Raw genomic sequence first — 25538 nt, forward strand, 5'->3', positions numbered from 1 at the left:
CCATTTTATTCTGCTCTTATAAAATAAAAATAATTAATTTGTACATTATTTTGTGTCGTTTCTTTTTATGTCTTGTAGACAAATCTTTAAAAAGTCACACAAAAAAGGTGCTGTACAATTAAACTTGCCTGCACTGCGTCATTCTGTCATATGGACACTAGATGTCGCCACCTGCCCGCCAACCTCTCTCACTGTTCACCTGCTGGTGTCTCTCTATCATTTATATCTCTGTACGTTTTACTTTGAAAAGGAAACAGTTTCAGTCTGCAGACACCATCAGTAACAAAAGTGTCAACGTAGGCTCAAGTCGTTTAATTATTCCATTTTAATGTTAGGTGAATGGATTGTAAAATAATCACTTATATTTTTATTGTGTAAAAGAAAGCTGTAAAGTTACTGGTCATAATAGTGGTCATGCAAATGAAAAGTGAAAGAAAAGGTAGAGAGATTAGAGTAGCGATCGTTACAGTGATAACGTCTTTTAACTGCAAGATATGCAATCATTTTCAAAAGCTCCATAGAAATGTCTTATGATCGCCATAGTGCTATACTAGAGATCAGGATTTTTTCTAGAAGAAGATAATGGGATTATTTTCTCTTTCAATTCATCAACTGATCATGTTTGCTCTCGAACAGTTGTTTAGTGTATAAAGAATTTACAAAAAAATCACTATTTCCGTATACCCTATGTAGAGTAGGCTGAGTTATTGTGTTAAAAACAGAGATAAAATATAGCAATAAATAAAGTTTAAAATAGACCAGAAAGATAAAAATAGGATACAATGTATACATACATACATGTATGTATCTTACATGCACAAACAATAAATCAAACTTACAGTAAATAATATGAGACATGAGTATATTATTACATTATCATCTCCAGTAAATTATAAATAAAATGTCTAAAGTTTTTTATTATTTTTTATCTGGCCAGTAATGTAACAATTAGCCAATAATAAAGGCAGGCTAATAATGCATATTACATTATGAGTAGAAACTAGAAAGTAATAACGTTATGGGTTCACAAATGTTTTTACTTTATTGGCATATTACATTATCGGGAAAATGTATTGTAAATGTGAACACATCTGATGGACTTTTCTGATTCTAACTTTGGGGTTAATAGCTACCCCTGAATCTTTCCATTGTTTTCAGCCTCTCTTCCTGTTTTTATCCTTGCCGAGACAGTAAACTAAAAGTTATTGCGTAGTTTAGTGAGTACACTGGAGTTGATATCACATGTATACAAGGAATCATTGTGTTTATAGTACTATACTCACTAAAGTTATTAGTTTATTAGTACTAAACACTAAGAAGTGTCAATATGCTTCAATCGTATTTTCACAACTTTTATGGATGCTTACACAATATTGTGAAGATAAACTAGCGTGTATGTGCCTGACACACAGGGATGTTTGTCACCACAGTGCAAAATGCAATAAAAAGGTGGGTGTCGTAAATAATTATATTCATTAATGATTGCAATAGAAATCATTTTAACATGGATTTTATTTTGAATTCAAGCATATAACACATTAAAATATCCAGTATGATGTGTATGAATTTCCATTAATGTGTTTTTCAAAGAATATATAGATAAAACCAGATCACAAGGACAGACAGTATTTATGGTTTTAATTTGAATTAATTCAGACTTTATTCGAACATGCCTCACGAAATTTGATTATTTGACATTTTCCAATAAGAAAATGTTCTAAAAAAAATCACAAATATGAATCAGAGTTAAAGGAATAGTTCAACATTTAAAACGTTTTGATTTTTGCCTCACTTTGCAGCTCAAAGAAAGGCGACAGAACCTTGTAAGTGTGCGTGCAATTTTGATATAGAAATGGGCAAAGGTCTGTCATCCAGGTTATCTTAGAATCAGATAGGCTACATACGTGACCGTCACAGCTCTTCCTGCTTTCCTCCCAGTCCCAACAAGCACACAGGAGCGTTTAGTGATGTTGAAAAAGTTTATTCTTTTGACCTGCTTCCCTTGACTACCAGTGTTTGAGCTTGTCATGTATTTTTTGAGTTTACTTTTTGGTTTTTACAGTTCTAAGTAAAGGAGAAAAAGGGTTCAAGAAATGTGTTTTTAGCAATCCAGAAACTAGCTAGCACAAGAGAGTTCAAATAGCAAAAACATTGAGGCAACTGCCAACTATGCCAAATCCTCAATGCTGCATGCCTGTACGCCCCAGGAGGCCTAAGTAGTAGCACGGCAACACAACACCTAACAACAAGGTAGCAAGCTGTCAGGAACGTGTGAACATCACCTAAACAGCAATAGTATCATCCTCTTGAATAGCAACAGTAAGAGAGAGAGAGAGAGAGAAAATAGACGGCTTAATCCTGGCCTTAAACCCTGGTATAAATAGACCTGGGAGTAGAAAGCAGAAGATTAGGCCAAAGCGATTAACTCTGCCTTTTCCCTCCAAGAGAATCCGGTGCTAGAGGGAAGAGAGGAGAGGATGAACATACTTTTGCAAAGCAGTCTTTTTATGTATGCACTTAATGATACCATACTGTGTGTGTGTGTGTGTGTGTGTGTGTGTGTGTGTGTGTGTGTGTGTGCGTGCGTGCGTGCGTGCGTGCGTGCGTGTGCGCGTGTGTGTGTGTGTGTGTGTGTGTGTGGGTGGTCTATTTCAGTTAAGGTGAGACAGTGCGGGTGAACAGGGTAGAATTCTATAAAAAAAATGTAACTAGCCGGTTGATTGCTGACATTAAATTAACTATTGCAAATGTGGCAATATCTAATGATGTGTTCATTTGCATATCTTTAAAACCTCAAATTAAATCTAGATGTTGTTGAGTTAGAACCTCTATTTCATTTTGAGAACAATAAGAGTCCGGCTCTTTTCACACAACAGATATGGCATACAGCCTTTCTTTTATTTACTAAGAAAATACTGTGTACAGGTCTTATAAATGCATTTTCATCATGTTTTGAAGAAGAAAATGTATCATGAAATAGACCATTAAAAACACAAATTAATGAATTAACACCAATCCTTCTGCAATGCTTCAGAATGGTGTCAAGAATAATCAAGGTTTAGTCCATGAAAGTGCTTTAGAAGATGAGATATTTGGTTCAGAGTATTGAAAAAAAAGTTAATGTGGAGATAACGGCCGTTAAAGATGCAAACAGACAAGGTTTAGTCAAATAAACACCCAAATGTACATTTTGGACCTTTAATGTCTTCTAGTATGATAGTGATATAGGCTATGGAAGCTTAACATACAGAAATCTAAAAAATTGACCAGTGCTTGAAAAAAGTTTTTTAGTCTGCAGTGTCTCAATTTAAGTAGTTATATATGCAACCAAAGTGTTGTCAACCAGAGACTTTACATAGCTCCATGTATTGTCTTCATCTCATAATGACAGTTAGTGACAGGGAGCAGAGCCACACATCCAGCCAGTGTGGAGGACACTCACTCTCTGCTGCTGCCTCAGCATTCTCTAAAGCCAGTGGCAGACAGCCAGTCAAGCAAAGTGAGAAAAGTGAATCCCTGCATTCCAATACCCATACTTCCCTACTATTTAGTATGCCAGAAAAAAATATTTAGGGTGTCCCTTCACGTCAATTGTAGTATGCTGAAAATACATAAATGCCCCACTAACTTGAATAGCATTTTGGAGTATTAATCTTTATTTTTTTTTTGGGCATTTTTATGCTTTATTGATAGTGCAGACAGAGGTGAAATGGGGCAGAGAGGGGAGTGACATGCAGAGCACCACCGCGGGCGGGAATCGAACCCTGCTGCTGGGCCCGGCCCGGGGGGGAGGGGGGTAACGCCCTACCAACTGAGCTGAAAAAACTGTGGCCCTAAAACTCTTCTGTACTTTAGTATGTAGTGTAGTAAAAAGAATAAGTATGTGATTTGGAATGCAGGGAATGTTTCAAAGCAGATTCGTTCAAACAGAGAGATTTGGTGTTGGGCTTACATGAACGTCTAATATTGTCATACTGCTGGGAGGGCAGGCTCTGAAAAACTCATCTTAATTGAGAGAAGTGACTGAGATGGGAATACCAGTGCTTTAGTGAAGAGAGACACATCTTCATGCTACATTTAAGCTTTTTCCAATATGTCATATGGTTGTCATACATTGCCCAGAGGCTTTATGACATAGTAGCTTTTACCATAAAAGCCATAAGCAGCAGATGTAAACCCATGAATCCTCTTGGAAGCGTCCCTTTATAGGCTACGAGCCTGCGGATATACATGGGAGTGAAAATGTTTTTAATGCCTTTTTTCTCGTGTATGTGTGTGGACCATTAAGGAATTATCTTATCATGATAGTATACTGTAAGTGGTATAGATTTTATGTAACAACAGCTGGATGTTGATTTTCAACTGAAAACACAGGAATAAACTTACTAAACTGTCATGTTTTCTTGATACTGACTGTTGCAACTAAATGGCAATAGTTAAAGGTATAGTTCAGTATTTTGAAATGGAGTTGTATTGGATACTTAGGCATAGTTAGTGTGTTACTTTATGGAGATGATGATCATTGCAGCCACTGTAGGGAGTTTGGGGGAGAAGTCACCCTGGTACTGTTTGTATCACTCCACCAATCTCGACCCAGAGCTACTGCAGATTATTCAAGAGACACAGGAAAACATAGATAAACGGCTGTCTGCTAACTAACTAAAGCTGTGGAAATAATCTCAGTTTAGCGTATACTTGAAGGGACATTTATGTTTTAAGGTTAGCATTTCTATGTAATGTGGAGAAAAAAGCTATTTACTTCTGGCCCTGTCTGCAACAGTATAAAGCTGCCTTCTGCTACCTTTGACATCTACCCTAAACTGACTGCACTGACCGCCATCTCCATAAGGTAATACACTACATATGCATAAATACAACCCCACTTCAAAAATACAGTTCTATCCCTTTAATTCAGTCTCTTTCTGTATGCTCTCGCCAAAGGTTGCACACAAGTGGGAGTTCTCTGTTTTATCATAATGGACAATGTTTCTTTCATTTTCTAGGTCTCCTGCATGTCAGAAGAGAAAGAAAGAATAAAGAAGTGACAGTGTAGTTATAATAATCATGGTAGTTGTGTGTCTTTTATAGGTAATATGCATGGGGTCCTCATTAAGCTGAGTGCATGAGCAGCTGCATGGAGGGAACTTGAGTGCAGACTGCTCCTTGATAGTGTGTCACCTTGTCCTTGCATACGACCTCAGTCTGCAGTGTCCTTCCAAAATGTTAACCTTTCAAACTTAAAACAGTCAAGCTTGATCAACCTATAAGCACATTAGCTTGGCTTAGGCCAGTGGTTCTCAATTATTTTCTGTCATGAAGGGGACAGAAATGTTTTCGCGGCCCCCCTAAATTGAAATACTATTGAAAACCTGCTAATATTTATTTATTTATCTGTACAAAAACACTGTATGAATTTCTAGCATGAGCATTCTACATACAATCACCTTATTATCAAATTAAATTAAAAAAATTAGCTGAGATAACTTCTGCAGCAACTTTAAAAAAAATCGAAGTTCAGTTTATTAGCTCAATTTGTAACATTTAAACAAGACTGCTCAGTCTGTGTGAATCTCAGGACAGAGAAACAAGAGCAAGTAGCCTCGTTCGTCTTGCTCAGACCTGCGCAACTATGACGCGCGTCTTGCTGAGCGCACAACAAAAATGCTGCAAAAATGCTGTGCGCTCAGCAAGCCGAACGTCATAATTGTGCAGGTCTTAGCAAGACGGCGACATCTCAGACGAGGCTAATGATTCACTGAGGTTTGCATTTCATTCAAAACATTTTTAAACTGTAAACATAGTTAAGGTGGTGTTTTTATTATTATTATAGGCCAATATGCCTTCTGTAATGCGATGATAACATATAATTCATTAATGCTATTATTAGTCTACTTGCTTGATTTCTTTTTAAATATCATACAGAGACATTTGGAGACACCATACACAAGCGCACATCAAAAAAATAATAAAAAATCTTTTTTCGGTCAGTTGATAATCAAGGCCACCCGCGCCTCCCCCCCCCCCCCCCCCCCCCCGACAACTCATGGCGCCCCACCATTTGAGAAGCACTGGCTAAGGCAATCAAACATGGCTAATGGCTTAACGTGGAGTTGGCAAGGCTAGTATTTGTGTTCATTCTGTGTGTGTGTGTGTGTGTGTGTGTGTAGCTTACAGGTTTTTGCTGAGAAAGTTCATGGTGTCACTGACTAATAGAGCTTAAACGTTCTCTTGAATTTCACTCCATGTGATCAGGCGTAGGTGTAATTCACATACTGACTTTGTTCCCGAAGTTCTAAAAAGCAGTTGGAAGCGAGAATTATTGAATAAGCATAAACATACATCATTTATAACATTCATATCTATCTTATATGGAAAGAAAAAAGGCTTTCAAGGTGTGATTTAGAATTACTGTCTTAAACACAATTCAGGAAAATTAATATTAATCCAACTTTATTGATACCTAACTGTATTCTGTAATATAACTTGAAATATTCAAAGTGTTGGGTTAAAAATGTGATTTTACCCTAATGCCTCTGATAACCAATGGCCTTACAAAATTGTCAGATTGTTGATACAATCTCAGAAAACGTGAATCAACAAATCTGCAATTGCACATTTAACAATTAATAAATGTTTCTATCTTATGTTCATCACTTGTACAGTAATTTAGTGGAACACCCTGATACTATATCAATGTCCCATTACGACATTTCAGTGAGGCAGCATGCAAAGCAGCAGGGCCTTCCAAAGCTTCCAAAAAGAATGTATCTTTCACTAAATTGTCCTGAAATGTAATATATATCGACAATCTGTTATATGTCAACACTTGAACGGTTCATTAAGATCCATTCCAATTAACATAACATAAGTTATTTATTTATATGCACTCAATGGCCACTTTATTGGGTACGCCTCGCTAGTGCCAGATTGGACCTCTGTTGGCCTTCAGAACTGCCTTAATTCTTTGTGGCATACTTTCAACAAGGAGTTAGAAACATTCCTCAGAGGTTTTGGTCCATATTGACATGATAGCATCACACTTTGCTGCAGATCTGGCGGCTGCACATCCATGATGTGAATTTCTGGTTCCACCACATCCCTAAGGGGCTCTATTGGGTTGAGATCTGGTGACTGTGCAGGCCATTGGAGTACAGTCAACTCATTGTCATGTTCAATAAACCAGTTTAAGATGATTTGAGCTTTGTCACATGGTGCATTATCCTGTTGGAAGTAGCCATCAGAAGATGGGTACACTGTGGTCATAAAGGGATGGACATGGTCAGCAACAATACTCAGGTAGGCTGTGGCATTTAAATGGGCTCAATTGGTACTAAGGGGCCCAAAGTGTGCAAGAAAATATCCCCCACACCATTACACCACCACCACCAGCCTGAACCGTTGATACAAGGCAGGATGGATCCATGCTTTCATGTTGTTTTTGCCAAATGTTGACCCTATATACAACTACAACATCTGAATGTCGCAACTGAAATCGAGACTCATCAGACCAGGCAAGATTTTCCAATCTTCTATTGTCCTATTTTGGTGATCCTGTGCGAATTGTAGCCTCATTTTCCTGTTCTTAGCTGACAGGAGTGGCACCCGGTGGGGTCTTCTGCTGCTGTAGCCCATCTGCTTCAAGGTTGGACATGTTGTAACAAGTGGTTATTTAAGTTACTATTGCCTTTCTATCATCTCGAACCAGTGTGCCCATCCTCCACTGACCTCTGACATCAACAAGGCATTTTCGGCCACATAACATGTTGCTCACTGGATATTTTTTATTTTTTGGACCATTCTCTGTAAACTCTAGAGATGGATATGCACGAAAATCCCAGTAGATCAGCAGTTTCTGAAATAGGCCTACTCAGACCAATCCGTCTGGCACCACCAACCATTCCAAGTTCAAAGTCACTTCAAACCCCTTTCTACCCCCTTCTGTTGCTCAGTTTTTACTTCAACAAGTTGTCTTAACCACGTCTTCATGCCTTAATGCTTTGAGTTGCTGCCATGTGATTGGCTAATTGTGTATGTGAATGTTATATGTGTTAACAAGAATAAAGTGGCCGGTGAGTGTATATTCCAACATTTCACCCTAAAGGGTCCTTGTGTAGACCAAAAAAAAATCTGCTGTGATACAAAGCCAATAAACTGAATATAGAAAATAATAATATTATAAAATTAGAAATGACTGGACGTCAATGACCATATGACATGTCTGGAATGACTGCCTTTTTCTTCTTTTTTTTCAATTAGACAAAATATATAGCCTATGCAATGTGCCTTAAAACAACACTTAATTTCATGCTGTTAGCAGCACTTAATCTATTGATACTAGTTATCCATTGATAATTAAAACACCAACTAATGTTTTTGTTTAGTTTATTAAAAAGGTCTCTAAAGACAATTTATAGAAAGTTTTACTATTCTCGTGTTATGTTTCTTTATTCAGTCAAATGGGCGGAAAAATAACACCATAATGAAACATTTAATTTATTTATATTTAGTCTTATATATTGCTTATGATCTATAGGTGTAGTTAGATAGCACTATACATCGCCAGAGACTAGAACTGAAGGGTGTGGCTCGGTGTGGCTTCGCGAAACCACCATTCAAAGATTCAAACCTCAAACCTTGTTATTTTTGGCCCCGGTGTGTTGCCGTAGAGTCGGTCTCCGCCTTCCCGTATAAAAAGCGCCTGCGCAAGCTCCGTCGCTCTTCTCCCCACATCCACTGGACTAGGTGCTTTGTACTTGTTAACCGGAGCTTCATTATCAAGGTAAAGTCGACATATTGTTCCTATTAAGCAGAGGAATATGCGTGTAATACCACAATTTACCATGTTGTCAACACGGTCGAGTTTAAAGCTAGCGTTTGTAATTTTTTTTGTTTTGTTTTGTGGAAGTAAGTTTTTTACTGGCAGGTGTGGTGAAACTTGTACTTAGCACCTTTTTAAGTTAGTTATGGCTAATGGGCCTACACGCATTTCAAGAGTAAGTGTCTGAGTAAAGGTTCGGTACGAGTAATTGTGGTGCATTGTTGGCCTGTCATAGTGTTGGCACAAGACTTTTATCCGCGCCGCAGCCTTGACACGTTGCGTCTGAAGTGATTTTACCGCAGCAGCGAACAAAAGAGCATGTGCTGTCTCTTTGTGCAGATCCGCCGGCTGTGTGTGTGTGTGTGTCGATGTGTAGGCCCAGGTCTAGGGCTATTCTGACGGCTACTTGGAGAACGTGCTGTTCTGTGCTGGAATTAATTAAATTTTTTCTGCAGCTTCCAGTAAGCAGCCCATCTCAGGAGGATGGACCACTCACTCTTTTTTTTTTTTTAGGAGTTGAGACACTGGTCTGATGGGGTGGCTGTCACTTGCAGCCTGCACACAGCAGTGAACACAGTGTAATAGAAAACTCTATAGACCTCAAATTGTGTGATTTTAGAAATGTAATTACATTTCTAATTCATTCGTTATAATCGTTTATAACTTTCCTGAACTTTAATACATTTGTACAACAAAAAGATCAGGGCTAAAGTCCTTATGCCTCCTTTGGTGCGTTGTAGGCTACACGTCACAGTAATTTCAGGAAGTGAATACAGGCTGTGTGCCCAATGTGGCCTTGCGTGTGATCTCACCAGCTATGCTAATGTAGCTTTGACATCTTAACTGCCCTCGCGACCGTTCTACAGTAGTTCACTTAACACATTTGGACACTTGTCTTACTGGCTTTGTCAATGAATGCTAGCGGTGTGGGATGATTTGAAGGAACTCATTTTCACTGAAGGCAAAGTGTCAGTCCCAGGAGGGTGTTGGCAAATGAAGAGACAGGAAAGGCAAGGCAGTCATTTTTAATGATGCCGATCTTCTGATTATGACTTGTGTTTGAAATGAGGGAGTTCTTTCATACAGGGCCACTGGGTGTGTTTTGGCAGAACATTTGGAACGGTTACTAAATTGCAAGAAAGTGTTAAGTTAATGTGAATGCAGTTGTGAATGAAGATTTGAAGCCCCACATCAGACGGGAAGTAATGTGATTTGTTATAGATGGGCCAGTGTGCAACATTTTGCAATAAAAAAAAAATCTGAACCCTAGTCTTTTCTTTGTTGGTGGAGTGGATATCCACCAGATCCACCTTCCCTGGGGTGGGTAGCTGTGTGTGTGTGTATATGTGTACTACGCTGACAGTGCCACATGTCCCCAGAAAGAGTGAGTGTCTCTGGGTGTGATGCTGCTGCAGTAGCCCCCTTCCCCTCCCCCCATGCTGCTATACCTCCATCTCGCTGACTTGGTTCGTGCTTTGTTTCAGAATCATGGCTGAGTTGAAGGAACGCACATTCATCGCCATCAAGCCCGATGGTGTGCAGAGGGGGATCATCGGTGAGGTCATCAAGAGGTTTGAGACCAAGGGCTTCAAGCTGGTCGGCATGAAGATGCTCCACGTAAGTTCATGTTCTACACACTGCTTTGGATTGGATGGGCCTTTCAAACAGGGTTCAGTTTGGAAAATGCTTTCATTTAAATTTTTTTTAATTTTTTTAGGGCAACAACTAACAGTTATTTTGATACTTGTTTAATCTGTCTTTTTGATTCATCAATTATTAATCGGTTAGTGGTTTGGTCTGTATAATGATCAGTTTTCCAAAGCCCATGCTGATGTCCTCAAATGCATTTTGTCAAAAACAAAGATATTTCAGTTTTCTGTCATAAGATTAAAGAACCAGAAAATATTCACATTTGAGAAGTTGAAAACAGAATTCAGACATTTTATATTAAAAATTACTCCATTATTAGTCATATCATAATAGTTTGTGAATAATTCAATAATCGGTTATTCGATTAATCCTTGCACCTCTAGTTTTTATGGTTTGAAATCTGAACATTACTGGAAAAGGCTTCTAGATGGGTTGCATAGGACACGACTTTATATTGGATTTAAATGTAAAGTCTTATATTTTTCTGTGTTTGTTCAATATACTTTTATAAGTTTGTCAATATAAATTATGTTTATACCCTTCCATTGTACAATGGGACAATGTTCCCCTCCCCATTAAAAATCTAAAAGCTTCGGCTTTATTGAAAAGTTAGTGCTTGGATTTTAATTTTATTTTTTTATTATAATCATACTTACCCCGTTTTAAGGAAACTTGTTAAAATTGAACTTGGACTACTCCAAGGGGCTGGTTTCAAATCACCTGCTAAATGTGAACAATCCTTTGAGAGTGCCAGCTGAGGAGCTAAGACTGGAGGTTAGCTGATTAGGCAGCAGGTCTATTCCTGACACTAGGATGGCCCAGATTAAACACTGATGGTTTGTCCGCTAAACATCTCATCTGTACACAGTGGGATGTTTGTTTATTCTACCCTCAACTCTGCTCCATTAACAAACATGTATGAGTTAATATATTAAAGAATAGCCTTCTGCTGAGTCCTAATGTTAAAATGAGCTATACTGGATAACTAGGGGAAGTAGATTAACCTTAATTACTTCAATTAACTCTTTAGTAGTGCAGTAGGAAGGGGAATCCAAATGAGTCAGCAGCACAGAGACATGTCTAACACAGCTGACCACTACTGAATGTAGAGCTGCAAGTTGTTTTTATGATGCATAATCAATCGTCTTACTAAAATGTTAAAAGGAAAAATACCAGAGCCCAGAATGTCTTCCCACTCAATTCAGTTTTTTAGAACATTGACTTCCTTTTTGAAAGTTATTTCAGATAGTTGGATGTTTGTCCTTGAAAGATCATTGACCTGCTGGAGATCTCTGGTTATTCAACTTGTGTGACTTGAGTCTTAATGTTAAAGCAGGACCATGTGACGGGTTGTGTTGAGGTCAAGAAGGGCAACTGGAGTTATGTAGTGTGACCTAGCTGCCATACTAAATTGTGTGTGTGATGTGTGACCTAGCAGCCATGCTAAATGTAGTGCTTGTTGTGTCATCCTGCAGGCCTCTGATGAGCTCCTGAAGCAGCACTACGCTGACCTGAGCGAGAGACCTTTCTTCCCTTCTCTCATCAAGTACATGAGCTCTGGACCAGTGGTTGCCATGGTGAGACTGCAGCCTGACTGTCTGCTGTTAATTGTTTCCTCATTACACTGTGGAATTAATCAATGAGAGGCTGTCCACACGGCACAATTAAAGATCAAAATGATGTAGAAATGCCTGGAATTTTCCGAGGGGGGAAAAAAGGTGTGATAATTAGACGAGCAAGACATGAGTACTGAGCTAGAGATGGGTCAAATTACCTAAAAGTCTCTTTTAATAAAGTAATTACGCCAGTAAACAAAGCACTGCACTTTTGCCCAATAGACTACCGTAAGTGTCGATGCCAATACCGAGGCCATTTTGATTGCGCAAAATTGACAGTTCCATCCCTAGCACTCCATTGCACTGAACAAGGCAGACCATGTTACTCCTCGCATCAACTGCCTGGACCCGCACATAGTCAATGTAACAGGTCAAAACATTATGGGCCCAGTGTAGTTCCCGTTTGAGAGCATGTGACTTAATCTCCCATCAACCCCTCTGTTCTGTGTCCTCCAGGTGTGGGAAGGCAAGGGTGTGGTGAAGACCGGCAGAGTGATGCTGGGTGAGACCAACCCCGCTGACTCCAAGCCTGGCACCATCAGAGGAGACTTCTGTATCGACGTGGGAAAGTGAGTACATCTTGGGATTGACTGGTCACTTTTACAGGCTTGGTGGAGGTTATATACAGCAGCATTGTGTTGGTTTGGAATGGATTGTGATTCCTCCCTCTGTTTACAGGAACATCATCCATGGCAGTGATGCAGTGGACAGTGCCAAACTGGAGATCTCCCTGTGGTTCAAACCAGAAGAGCTGGTCAGCTACTCTAGCTGTGCCTTCGACTGGCTATACTAGACCTCTACTGCCACGGTTTTTCATGCATTAGCCTGTAGCCTAGCTTAACCTCCTCAGCCCAGGCTCTGGGATTCATTCCACACATCCATTCCCTTTTAGGAACATTCCATTTGTCCCTCCCAAACACTTGAAGTTAAGAGGTGATCTGCTTTCCAATAAAATGCACCATTTCCAACTGTTGTGCTCTCATTCATTGGTCAGATAATACACTGCACTATGCTGTATGATCTACTGTAATGGAAGATTAAAGAGGAGGGTAGGATTGCTGTAATCTGAGATTATGTTCTTTGCTTAGATATCTGTGCTTTGGCTATGCTTGGATTCCAGGTGTTTCATGTGTTAGCATGGTTTATGCTAAAACAAGGCTTTAGCAGACCGAGTGAGGCACATTTAAATTCCCACTTGATTGACCGTTTTGTAAATTTAATTTGTTTGTTTGTTTTTTTTAACCTAAGGCCTACGTTGTGTCCCTCAAACTCAGAATGTAGTGTCAAGAGTCCTGACACTTGGAGGGGATCATGGCCAGCAAGAAGAATAATTGAATGTACACGTGGGCAGTGGTGAAATACACACTCTTTAGTCAAAGTAGCAACACCACAAATACTGGCTTCTGCAATCATGTATAGCAGGGGTGTCCAAACTACGGCCCGCGGGAATGTGTCTGTTTAATGTGCAAGGAAAGTGTTGCCGTGAAGGATTACAATTTACGAAGACACTATGAAACTAAACATCAGAGCAGCTACATGTCCTGTTAAATGTGTTATTTTTGCAAAGTGGCCCGGCCCTTTGTAGATTTTTCTGTGTGGCCCTCAGTGAAAAAAGTTTGGACACCCCTGATGTATAGTGTCAGAACATGGTTAAATTGCCAGAAAAATGAAGTGATTTATACATGTGCTCATTACAATGTGTCTGTAGATAGACAGTACTTGAATAAATGAACATAACCCGATCAAGGTGTTAATCAGCTATCATTTGCTAAGGAAACATGAGAAGGCTGAAATTCCACCGTTTGACGAAAAACAGAATTGTCAATCAGTGGCATGGTTCTTTAACCAACTCCAATGGCTAGCGCGTAAGCAGGCATGCAGTGGACCAACTGGAGATGACTAGAAGGGCAGGTCAACATTCAGCATGTCATTCCCAAACATGACACATCTCAAGAGAAACTAATCTAAAATATAAGGAAACGGTAACATTTTATAATATTTAGTCTGAAATATTTTTCTACTGTTCCCTTTCTGTTAACCTTGTGGAAGTCGATAAACAAACAGGAATATTCAAATTAGTCGACTGAGCCACATAAATTGTTAGAGATCAACCTAAACTTGAATCAAAGCACAAATGAGAGCAGTCCCAGTAGAACTAAATGTATTGTCCAGAAATTTTAAAAGAACGTAACGATCATTCACACATGACTTTTTTTTAGTGTTTTGTTCATTCACTGCAGCCTCTTTTGCATTGATTGAATTTCCTGGACATAATGAACAAGGTCAGAAACATGGGCCATGTCCGGACTGCCATACTAACGTCCTACTCATACTCATTTTGACTTCAATTTGAGTATGTGACGGTTGGGTATGCGAGTTTGGGTATGTGAGAAATTCCCGGATGAGTACTAACTTCTGGGAAGATTTTGGGTATGAATCGATTGTATACTTTTCCTACTCAACCGCCCCACAATGCACTGGGTCAATTCTACCCGCCCAGGAAAATGAAATATTTTCGAGCAAGTTGCTAGGCAACAACATTGTTTAGGGTTCCGCGATCTGACAACTGTACGTGCAGTCATTCATAAACTCTTACAATAGATAAGAGATGAAGATAAATACCTAACAACATTAGAGTCACTAAGTGAAATGAGTGAAGTGAGTCTGATAGTGGAGAGAGATTAGAACAGATCGCTGTTCCACACACCGCGGCTCGTCCAGCTCAACTCACAGACAGCTGAGTGATGATGAGCCGGACAGAGAGCGTCGGAGGGATCCTCCGTCTCAAAACATCATTATTATAAAACAAGAGGTCTAAAACACAGTTGATGAGCACAGGACTGTAAAAATCTAGGTCAATATCTAACCTGTAGAGGGCGGTTATAAGCTTAACAGTGTCTAAACTGCCTGAATATTATAAGAAGAAGAAGAAATTCTTCATTGCTTGAGTATACTTCAACTGAAAACGTTTCGACGCAGCTCGCATACACAATCGATCTTTGAGTAGAGAGTATGCAGTATAGATGGTGAGTATGTAGGATGTAGGACACTAGTATGGCAGTCCGGACACGGCCATGGTGACTGGGGGAAATGGGGTGCAGCTAGTCAGACAAAACTGACCACCTCTCCGCTATTTGGAAAATTGAGGGGCTACATAACAGTACAGACAGAGCTCCAAGCTAAGCCATGGCAGATATAGGTGTGGACCCATGGCCGTTGGTTTCAGTAGTAAAAAAAAACATTAGGCTGTGTTCGGAAAGCCATACTAACGTCCAACTCATACTAATTTTGACTTCAATTTGAGTATGTGATGGTTGGGTATGCGAGACATTCCCGGATGAGTACTAACCTCCGGGAAGATTTTGGGTATGGATCGATTGGATACTTTCCCTACTCAACCGCCCCACAATGCACTGGGTCAATGCATCAGGTCGGCAATACGTCATCTAGACGGAACTCTCGTGACCACACCCCTTAAGGGGGAAAACAATACGGCTTACTCCATAGACAGAGACAGCGCGGTCATTCAAAATAAGCCGTCATAGCTCAAATCTGCCATGTCCTGAGCTGGTGTATAGTTTACTAAGTAAAAAACAAACATGGTTTTATTCCTTCGCCATGCCCCCAGAAACTCCCCTAAATAAGGGCTGTATGACAGTAGCTCCTGCTCACTGAGGGCATCACTGAAAAATGTGGATGCCCCTTGATAAATCAGCAGGTCGTGGATGATCAGCAGAACATCTTAAAAGCCCCATTTGTCTGTCTTTTTTGCAATTTATTGGCGGAGACTGCCAGCCCTTGTGCCTTTATATGCTACCATGACTTCATCCACATTGGCCGTGTCCGGACTGCCATACTAGCGTCCTACATCCTACATACTCACCATCTATATACTGCATACTCTATTGAGAGTTTATGAATGACTGCACGTACAGTTGTCAGATCGCGGACCCCAAACAATGTCGTTGCCTAGCAACTTGCTCGAATATATTTCATTTTCCTGGGCGGGTAGAATTGACCCAGTGCATTGTGGGGCGGTTGAGTAGGAAAAGTATACAATCGATTCATACCCAAAATCTTCCCGGAAGTTAGTACTCATCCGGGAATTTCTCGCATACCCAAACTCGCATACCCAACCGTCACATACTCAAATTGAAGTCAAAATGAGTATGAGTAGGACTTTAGTATGGCAGTGCGGACACGGCCACTGTGTTTGTAAGTTGATGGGATCAGAAGGCATTGCTCTCGAAGCATGCCAAAGAGGGGACGGATTTTGTAGAATCGGTCTGGACTCTGATTCCACTGCTGGTTATCATTGAAATGAATGTAGGGTGAATATTGTTAAATTGGGATACTTTTTGAAAATTTGTCTTCCGGAACAATTTACAGAATTTTCCAATTGCCTGAGCTGCAAACATTATACCATTTTATAAACACCAACTCCCCTACATAAGTATACAAAATCAAAAAATTTAAAAAATAAAACACAGAATCAATAGTTCCATCTCAAACACAAAATGCCCGGAGACCACTGTTCAGCAGGCGCTACTGTCAAAATGGGACACCTTCATTGTCAAAATGGGACACCTGATATTAGGATATAAAAGACATGGGTTATTTTTCCATAGGAAGTGAATAACAACAACATTGCCTATTCTTTAAAGAAAACCAAAAATGTATGTATAGCCTATGAAATCAAGCTACATTTTTAAACAATTCATTGTATGGTAAAAAACGTATGTAATTAGTCTTAAAAATGCTAACATTAGAAACAATAGATATTTAGTAATAAAACCATCACACAAGTCTATAATAACAATGTATAGAAACATCATTTTAAATTTGACAATAATTCATTTAAAAGTGTAATACATTAATCTAACAAGTCTCAAAAACAATTAATAAAAACATGACACCGACATTGGCATCAATTTAGCATAAAACATTCTACCTATTCTATTTAAGATAATAACAAAGGTAGGAACCAATAAATTATAGCCTATCCATAAAAAGATTAAATGGAGCTAATGGTAGTCCGATAAGAGGACTCCCAAATCATGGCAGACACTGTGAACATGTAAATATCCCTCCATCTTCAATCACCCCAAAGTCCTCCCCACAGGACTCATGGAACCACCTCCGGCATCCAGCACACATCATCCATTCTTCGTTTTTTTTCGGGTCATCCATTTCACCATACTTTCTTTTGCAGACTCTGCAAGCTTCTTGACCCTCCCCGTCTTCCACTTTGAGGCTTTTTATTGTAGCTTTTCCCACAGCTTTCCTTACTTGCTTTGCCTTAGAGCTTATGTAATGGAAATGCTCGTCACTTGTCAGATTGAATGTCGGGGGTTTGGCACGCTTTCTAGTTGTCCCTCTCTCACGTGTTGGTGTAGCTATCAGGGAAGAAAAGGTTACATCCTCTCGGTCGTTCTCTGTGCCAAGCTCTCTGTTTCCAGTTACAATATCATTTAACGTGTTCAGCTCCAGCTCCGCAGTAATCCATGAATCCTCCTGTCCTGGAGCCCACTCTGCCGTTGACGTTGAGGCCTGCTCTGCAAGGGCCAATGCTGCTGGTGCCTCTGGAGCCTGCCTAGCCAGGACCCACTGTGCTGGTGCGTGTGTTGTTGGTGCTGCTGCAGCCTGCTTTGGTAGAGGTGCGGGTGGTTGATCTCTCTCTGTTGTTTTGCTGGGCTCATACACATCTGCATTAATAGCATCCAGATTGACTGGGTACATGCCTGTTCCTCTGAACCCATTTTGTGCTATTTCTACAGTTGCCGCCTTTTTCCATGCTCGGGAAAACAGGGTGAAGAATTCAGATTTCCTCAACTTGCGACCCCCTGTTTCCCGAGTGAATCTTCTTCCCTCTTCATTCCAGCTGTTCTTTAAGCTTTTGAACAGGGACTTATCTGCAGGCTGTAGGCAGTGGGTTGTATGCGATGGGTAGCACATAACATGCACATTGTGTTCCTTCATTAAGGTCAGAAATGTCAGATTGTACACGTGGGAACTGTGCCCATCTAGTAGCAAAAGATGTGGCCTTGTGTCTTCTTTTGGCAGGCTCTTAACAAACAGCCTGCCCCATTCCATCATCAGCTCACTATTGATCCAGCCATTGTCCGAAACCCTTACCAGTGTGTTTGGAGGTGCCTGGTAGAGCCAATCAGCCTTTAAGCGTTTGCCCTTAAAAATGATCAATAGAGGCATGTAATCTCCAACTGCGTTGAAGCTGGCAAGTGCTGTGGTAGTCTCTCCCTTTTCACCAGCTGTCACCTCATAGCATGCATGTCCTACTTCTGCCACCACTCTTTGGGACACAAAGTGATCCTGCATTCCAGTTTCATCGCAATTCCATATGTGTGATGGAAGATCATGTATGCCTAGTTCCTCTATTACTTGCTTGTAGCAATCGAACCATTTTGACACAACGGTCGGATTTAGCCCAGCTGCACGAGCAGAGGAAAGGCCTTCTGGCTTTTTCAAACTCAAGTCTGGATGTCTTGCTAGGAAATGGTCAAACCAGTACTGACCAGCCCTTTTATTTTTTTGGGAAAATCCAATTAGATTACGTTTTGCAGCGTATTGGTACGCTAGGGCCTGAATTTCTTGCCTCCTTAGTGGAAATCCTCGCTTGGCTAGATGTTTGATAAGGGTGACCAGCTCCTCTTCCTGCTCCATCATCAAAACTGGGCTTCTCCCCGAGACATGCTTGTGGCCTTTCACAGTACCCTTCACCCTTCTTTGAAGTGTACTTTTAGGTACATTCCACGCACGAGCTAGCAGTCGTAGTTTTGGCTCCTGCCCTGCCTCTAACTGTTCTTCATACTCCAAAACTGCCCCTTTCATCCTGTCTTCACTCCACTGATTGTACTTATTCCCTTGCCTTTTCCTTGCTCTTGCCTCTCTTCTCCTGTCTTTCCTGGTTCCCTTTGCTTTGTCTGCCATGTTCCTCTGAAATAGTAAGGAATTTTGTTTATTTGATATTTTTATATAATCTATTTTAAAATATTGATATATTTAACATAGCCTATATTAACAATATACATCTCTGTTCTACACTCTGGTCATTACTGCCGTTCTCTTTCCTACGTTAGCTAGCTAGAGCTTTTGGAATTATGCTAGCTAAAACATGAATATTTTAGCTCTTCTGAACTTAGTTGTAGCAAGCCAGTTGACATTTAGAAAACATCTATGATCCAGTTTAGAAAAATTCTTTATTTTAATATAGCAACTATTTTATGATCACCAATAACAGTTTTCCTGTCTTAAAATGACAAAAATTTGTGTCCCATTTTGACAGTAAGCAATTGGCAATTTGGGACAGTATCAAAACAAGCATTTTTACAAATTGTGGAAGGCTTTAGAAATGTATTCATTGTTATTTAGATACAAAATTATTCACCATTATAAGAAATATAAGTATCAAACATTGACTGTTTGTTTTTAGATTTATAAAAGCTTAACAAGTTTATGGTCAGAATGCTATGTCATGTCACTTACCATTGTGATTCTTGGACCAACTGTCACTGTGCGCGAGGCCACGCCCCCATATGACGTCATACCCACGTGACATTTTTATTTATTTATCACAGACACCCTAAGCTATGCATAGATACTTTTATTGGGGTATTTTGTGTATTCCTTGAAAATGTATTTCATTGCAAAGTTTAACTGTCCCATTTTGACAGTGTCCCATTTCGACAATACTCACCCTACTTGCGTAAAAGCTTGAATCTCTTCTTGATATCAGCTATCACGTCGAGGATGACTCATAGTGCCAGTAGTCCTCCAGTGATGGGAAGGTGAAAACACCCATGAAGAGTAAGATTGCCAGGAAATCTTGTATCTCTTCAGGGCTCATCTTGATGGGATCCCCCAACTCTTGGGCGGAGTAGAGATCGGTATGATGCCAATATGTTTAATCATCTCATCAGTGAAAAGCCTTTTGAAGTACTGAAAGGGTGTCTGTACAGCCTCAGGGGGTTCAAATCTTGAATCTGGAACCTCAAATTCCTCAATGTCCTCATGCTTCCAGATTCTCTCTGTGCCTTTGTTTGGGCCTGAGGGGGAACTTGGGTCAGGGGTAACCCCTGGCTCCTATAAGGAAACTGTTTTTAGGGCGCTTTCTCCTTTTCTGCTTTTTTTTACGAGGCGGCTGTTTAGTGTCAAAACTACACCATTAAGAAATTATTTCAGCACATTTATGGTGGAATAACATTAAATGTTTAGTATTTAAAGCAGGGGTTCTCAAACTTTTGATAGCTGAGGGCCAATTTAGGAGCCCAACATTGGACCGTGGGCCGCCGAAGGAAAACATTTGAAAAAACTGAAATCATTTCAATGGCCAGGTTGCGTCTTTACAGTTTACATGTATTGGTCTGCATCCAGTAATGTGTAATTAACACATTTTAATTAATTAATGAAGGGCTAGGTTGGGGGAACACATTAAAAGCGGGGGTATGGGTGTAGTCCCCCAGAAAAATTTGAGGTTCAAACACTTCATTTTGTGCATTCTGGTTAATTTTTATGCAGTAATTTGTGTCTTCTGTATTTATTTATGGTGGACATGTTAAGGAAAAGACAACTAGCTCCCATTGACACAAATCTAATGGAATATAAATCAGTAAGGCACTGAGGCATTCTGTATTGCATTCAAATATTTATTCTACTTTATTGTTCAAATCACCTTTTGGAGTGTTTTTTTGTAGGACTCACTACTCATGATACAGCAGCAGTGTTAACTATTATGACACTATAGGCTACATTGGAAATAAACAGGGTGGGCTATCAGCAGTCAACTAGGCAGATAGTTCCATGGCTATCAGCAGCTAGCTAACGTTAGCTAGCTTGTTAGCTAAACTTTAGAGTTAGAAACCAGATAATTTTAGCATCCATCCTTACACTTGACCTAATCTAATTCACCTTGAAGGTGAGAAAGTGCATCGTAGTGGGCTTAACAAGCTCACTATCTAACAACTTACATTGGAACCACTACACTGCCTGCTGCACTGCGGGAGGCTGACCAGCCGTCTGCAACGAGAGGCAGGCAGAGGCCAGCCGAACGTCGGCAAGTTTAAGATGGTACGGTCCAATGTAGGGGTGTTATTATTAATAATTGGGGAATGAATATAAACAATTAGGAGGGATATTTAAAGGCCTACTTCACCGGTTTGAATATGAAGGTGTATTGAATTCTGAGATCCTATGTAGTATAAATGTGCGAAAAAAATTGAAATCGGTTCATCCTAGCCTGAGAAAAGGCCTTCTCGTGACATCTGTGATGTCACGAGAAGGCCTTCTCGTGACATCACAGAAAGAGAAATATAGGGTTAAAAAAAAAAAACTTACTTTGTAAATATTACTGTGATGTCTTTTACTGTGACATCACAGTAATATTTACAAGTATGTTTTTTTTAACCCTATATTTCTCTTTCTGTGATGTCACGAGAAGGAGAAATATAGGGTTAAAAAAAACACTCTTTCTGCCTTTTCTCAGGCTAGGATGAACCGATTTTAATTTTTTTTGCACATTTATACTACATAGGATCTCAGAATTCAATTCACCTTCATATTCAAACCGGTGAAGTAGGCCTTTAAGTGTTTCGAACCCTGTAGGCCTACTGTTTTAACTGTTACGGGGGACGCATCCCCTCCGTGCGTTTGAAAAAAAAAAATATAGGCTAGCCTATATGGGTCATTCTTCAACTACGGGCAATATTGGTGTTTAAATTTTTGAAAATCTAACACTTTATTTAGAGATATGTACTGATATGGTTTTGTTCTACATCTTATGTAGAACCATGTCCTGATAGTGGCTGTGATGAAATTATTAAAAAAATACATAATATATGCCATTGTTCAGAGGAAATCGTAATTTCCATCACACTGCAAAAATTTGCTTTTAAATCAAAATTATGAACTTAGCTTGTGTTTGTTAAATATCTTATGAAATGTTACACACATAAGTGACCAGATGTATAAAATGTATTTATTTTCATGGTTTTAAAGATCCAATCTTTCCATTGTTAAGATGAAAATCTGCTTTTAGCTGTTCGACTGAAGTCTTTCAATCCATTTCTTACATGGCACAATCATTATTTTTCTAATACAACAGTTTAAATGTAACAATAGCTGCACAACTTAGGCAAATATTAAAAAAATATTTCTATTGTGTTTTTATTAGAGGTGGGCATAGATTAATTTTTTTAATCTAGATTAATCTAGATTAATTTTGGAATTAATCTAGATTAATCTAGATTAAAATGTCTCATTTGAATTCAATCATAATATGTGTGTGCTCCTAAATAATGACTCAAAGTAAGTCTTTGAGAACGTGTTTCTCAAGCCAGGTGGCGCATCAGACCAGGGGCTCATCTCCTGTTTCCAACATGCATCACAAACTGCTTGAGGAAGCTGTTCTACTATGATAATTGGTGATGAAAATAAATAATGTTCAACAAGATGTACTTGTGTTTACAAACTGTTTATTCAGTTAAACATGAACTTTGAACTGTAGGCCATAAGAGGTAACGATGAACTGTTTAGTCAGTAGCTTTGGGTCCATCAGTCCAAGCTCTATTTCTCCTTCTTCCACCAGTCACTCAGGCAGACCAGCTGGTTCACATGTTCTGGTGACAAACTAGATCTCCTCTTCTGCACAATATGGCCTGCTAAAGAAAAAAGTCTCTCGCATGGGACAGTTGTGGCAGGAGTCCCCAAGTATTTACGGGCAATGTGGGCTATATTTCCATAGACAGCAGTGTGCTCCGACCACCACTTCAGTGGACACCGATCTAAACTGGCATTGGGCTCTCCCTTGTACCTCTCCACAGTATTGTCTTCTGGTGTCCCCTCATCTGATTCGGAGTCTGATCCCATCAGTAGCAGGGCTGTTTTCTTCTTGGGTGGCTCAGGGTTCTCCTCTCTGAGTGGCTGCAGAGCAGGTTCTTCTTCCTTCACCAACTCCCTTAGCTTTGCCCACACTGACTCCCTCTCTGCTCTGGGCAAGCACTTGAGGTCCTTAAATCGTGGATCTAGAGCAGTCGCCACCTTTGATGAATAAAAAATAATTATTATTGATTGATGAAAATTTCACTTCCCAAATCCAACCTCCATATTTCTTCATGACTCATTCATCTATGCATTGACCGATCTACTGGCTTAACACTCTATAATGGTCAAACAATGCAGTTATCTTCTGGTCAGTCTGACATACCTTAAGCCATTCCAGGTTTATTTTCTCCCTCCGCTGGTTGAGGTCCTTGGTGAAGGCATCCTTGAATCGCACAATATAGGCAGGATCATCATCTGAGATCTTCATCGCGTGCTGGAGGTGGCACAGGGCAGGTAGAACCACAGAGCAGGATACATACTTATCCCCACCAAGGAGCTCAGTGATGTACCTACACAGACAGACAGACAGACACACACACACACACACACACACACACACACACACACACACACACACACACACACACACACACACACAGACAGACAGACAGACAGACAGACAGACAGACAGACAGACAGACAGACAGACAGACAGACAGACAGAGACAGAAACAGAGCAATAAATAATTAATGACTAATTAATTTAACTCAGATTACACATTTTTAAAGTTCTTAATCACATTACATTTAAGGGCACGTGTTTCTTAAATACATGACATTTAAAAGAACTTGTATGCCAATTCATGAAAAAAATGCAGAGAAAGAATTTCCCCCAAGGGGGACTAATAAAGGCTTACTTTAATTAATTTAATTTAATTTAATGAACACGCTATCTTTGTAGAACATACCTGCATGGCTCCAGCAGTATCTCTAGCTTTGCCAACTTCTCATATTCAGCATTTGTTGGGAGGGCCAGGTTGTGCTTCTGCTGAGACAGCGTTGTGTGCAGTGCGTCTCTGTTGCGCCTCACGCGCTTGATCATATCAAGGGTGGAATTCCACCGTGTTGGAACATCTTGGACGAGTTGCTCCTGATCTTGTCCAAGGGAGGCTTGCTGGGCATTCAGCTCGTCGGAGTTGGCCGGACTGTGTTTGAAATGTCCGACCACTTTACGGCACTTGGCCAGTGCACCATCAAAACCACCTTGCCGAAGTGACATTACAATAGCTCTCTGTACAACATGTGCAACACAGGGCAAATGCTCGAATGGCAGTATCCTCCCTGCTGCCACCATATTAGGAGCGCTGTCTGTTCCAATAGTGCTGATTTTGTCAGTTATCCCCCACTGATTAGCGACGTCGAGAAACTGCCTGGCACACGCTTCTGCAAAGTGACGCTCCTCTGTTTTCATCACACCTAACAGACAGACAAAGTAGATCAGAATAAGTTCACTAGTAGTAGTAAACAACTAGCAATCATCAAGAAGCAAAGATTATGTTGTGGTGGTAATTCGTGGTGTTGTGGTAATTAATAAGCAATTAAATTAAATTATGTAATTTAAAATTCAGTGTTGGGCAGTAGCTTCACTACTTGTAGCTAAGCTAGTAACTAACTACAATTCTCAGTAGCTTGGTGGTAGCTTCACTATTTCTTGAGTCAAGTAACTTTTCAGTAGCTTAACTTCTTGGATGATGAAGTAGCTTGGCCACTATTTCTGGGGTATTTTTGTGGCTAAACACAGCGCAGCTTTATTTATGGTAGAGTAACTGATAGCTTAGCTCACTACAATTTCCAAGTAGCTTGCCCAACACTGTTAAAATTACATAACGTAGCCTACCTAAAGCGAAGGAGTGAAGTTTCCAGCTGGCATCGATGAGGTGTACAGTAACGCCGAGGTAGTTATCATTGTTGACAGATGTCCAATGGTCCCCAGTCAGTGCGACACACGTCGCCTCTACCATCTCCTCCTCTTTTGCGGCTTTCTTTGCGGCGTGCTGGTCATGGATTCTCCTCATGATAGTTCGCCTCGCAGGTAGTTTGTAAGATGGGTCACCTGTGGCCGCCTGGAGAACAAGCTCGAGCCCATCATCTTCAACCAGGCTGACTGGCCGGCAGCTGGTGGCAATCCACTGAGCGAGGAGATTTGTTAGCTTGGCTGATAGCGCCGTGCTAACGGGCTTGCCTCGGTTGCACTCAAACATAGTGGTTTGACGAGCACGACTCTTCCCTTGCGCTGCATCAGTGCTTGGCCCGGCATCTTCCGCATTAGCTAAGGGATGCTTTGCGCTTAGGTGATACTTGAGACTGGAAGAACTCCTACAGTAAACCAATTCCGCATTACACAAAGTGCAAACAACCTTGGTCTTGTCGAGGTTTCCATTGGGAAGCTTCTTAAAAATAAATTTCCCCTGAAGCAAACCCGGCGGCTTCCTAGCTGCATCCATGTCAGCACGTTACGTTTGATGTGGTACACAGGTGCGAAGTCGGACTCGTTCTGACTCGTGCACTACAGTGCAATTCGGCCAGGTATACATCCGCGCTAAAATAAGAGGAATAAG

The 25538-nt window shown here is 40.3% G+C and overlaps 1 protein-coding gene across 1 annotated transcript; it reads left to right on the top strand.

Moving 5' to 3' along the window:
• The first annotated feature begins 8695 nt into the window (after positions 1–8695).
• nme2a (NME/NM23 nucleoside diphosphate kinase 2a) lies at positions 8696–13052 on the top strand. The gene is made up of 5 exons (XM_080048673.1): positions 8696–8779; positions 10303–10435; positions 11944–12045; positions 12541–12653; positions 12763–13052. The coding sequence occupies exons 2-5, from the start codon at positions 10307–10309 to the stop codon at positions 12875–12877; spliced, it is 459 nt and encodes a 152-aa protein (XP_079904799.1). The 5' UTR covers positions 8696–8779; positions 10303–10306; the 3' UTR covers positions 12878–13052.
• Positions 13053–25538: the final 12486 nt, after the last annotated feature.

Source organism: Ammodytes marinus, assembly GCF_949987685.1.
Source record: "Ammodytes marinus genome assembly, chromosome: 20".
Classification (NCBI taxonomy): Eukaryota; Metazoa; Chordata; class Actinopteri; order Uranoscopiformes; family Ammodytidae; genus Ammodytes; species Ammodytes marinus.

Bases quoted from the DNA above. Each gene is read 5' to 3' on its own strand.
- nme2a (XM_080048673.1), top strand. From the start codon at position 10,307: ATGGCTGAGTTGAAGGAACGCACATTCATCGCCATCAAGCCCGATGGT. The intron at 10,436-11,943 runs GTAAGTTCATGT...GTCATCCTGCAG, and splicing joins TCGGCATGAAGATGCTCCAC to GCCTCTGATGAGCTCCTGAA. The intron at 12,046-12,540 runs GTGAGACTGCAG...TGTGTCCTCCAG, and splicing joins CTGGACCAGTGGTTGCCATG to GTGTGGGAAGGCAAGGGTGT.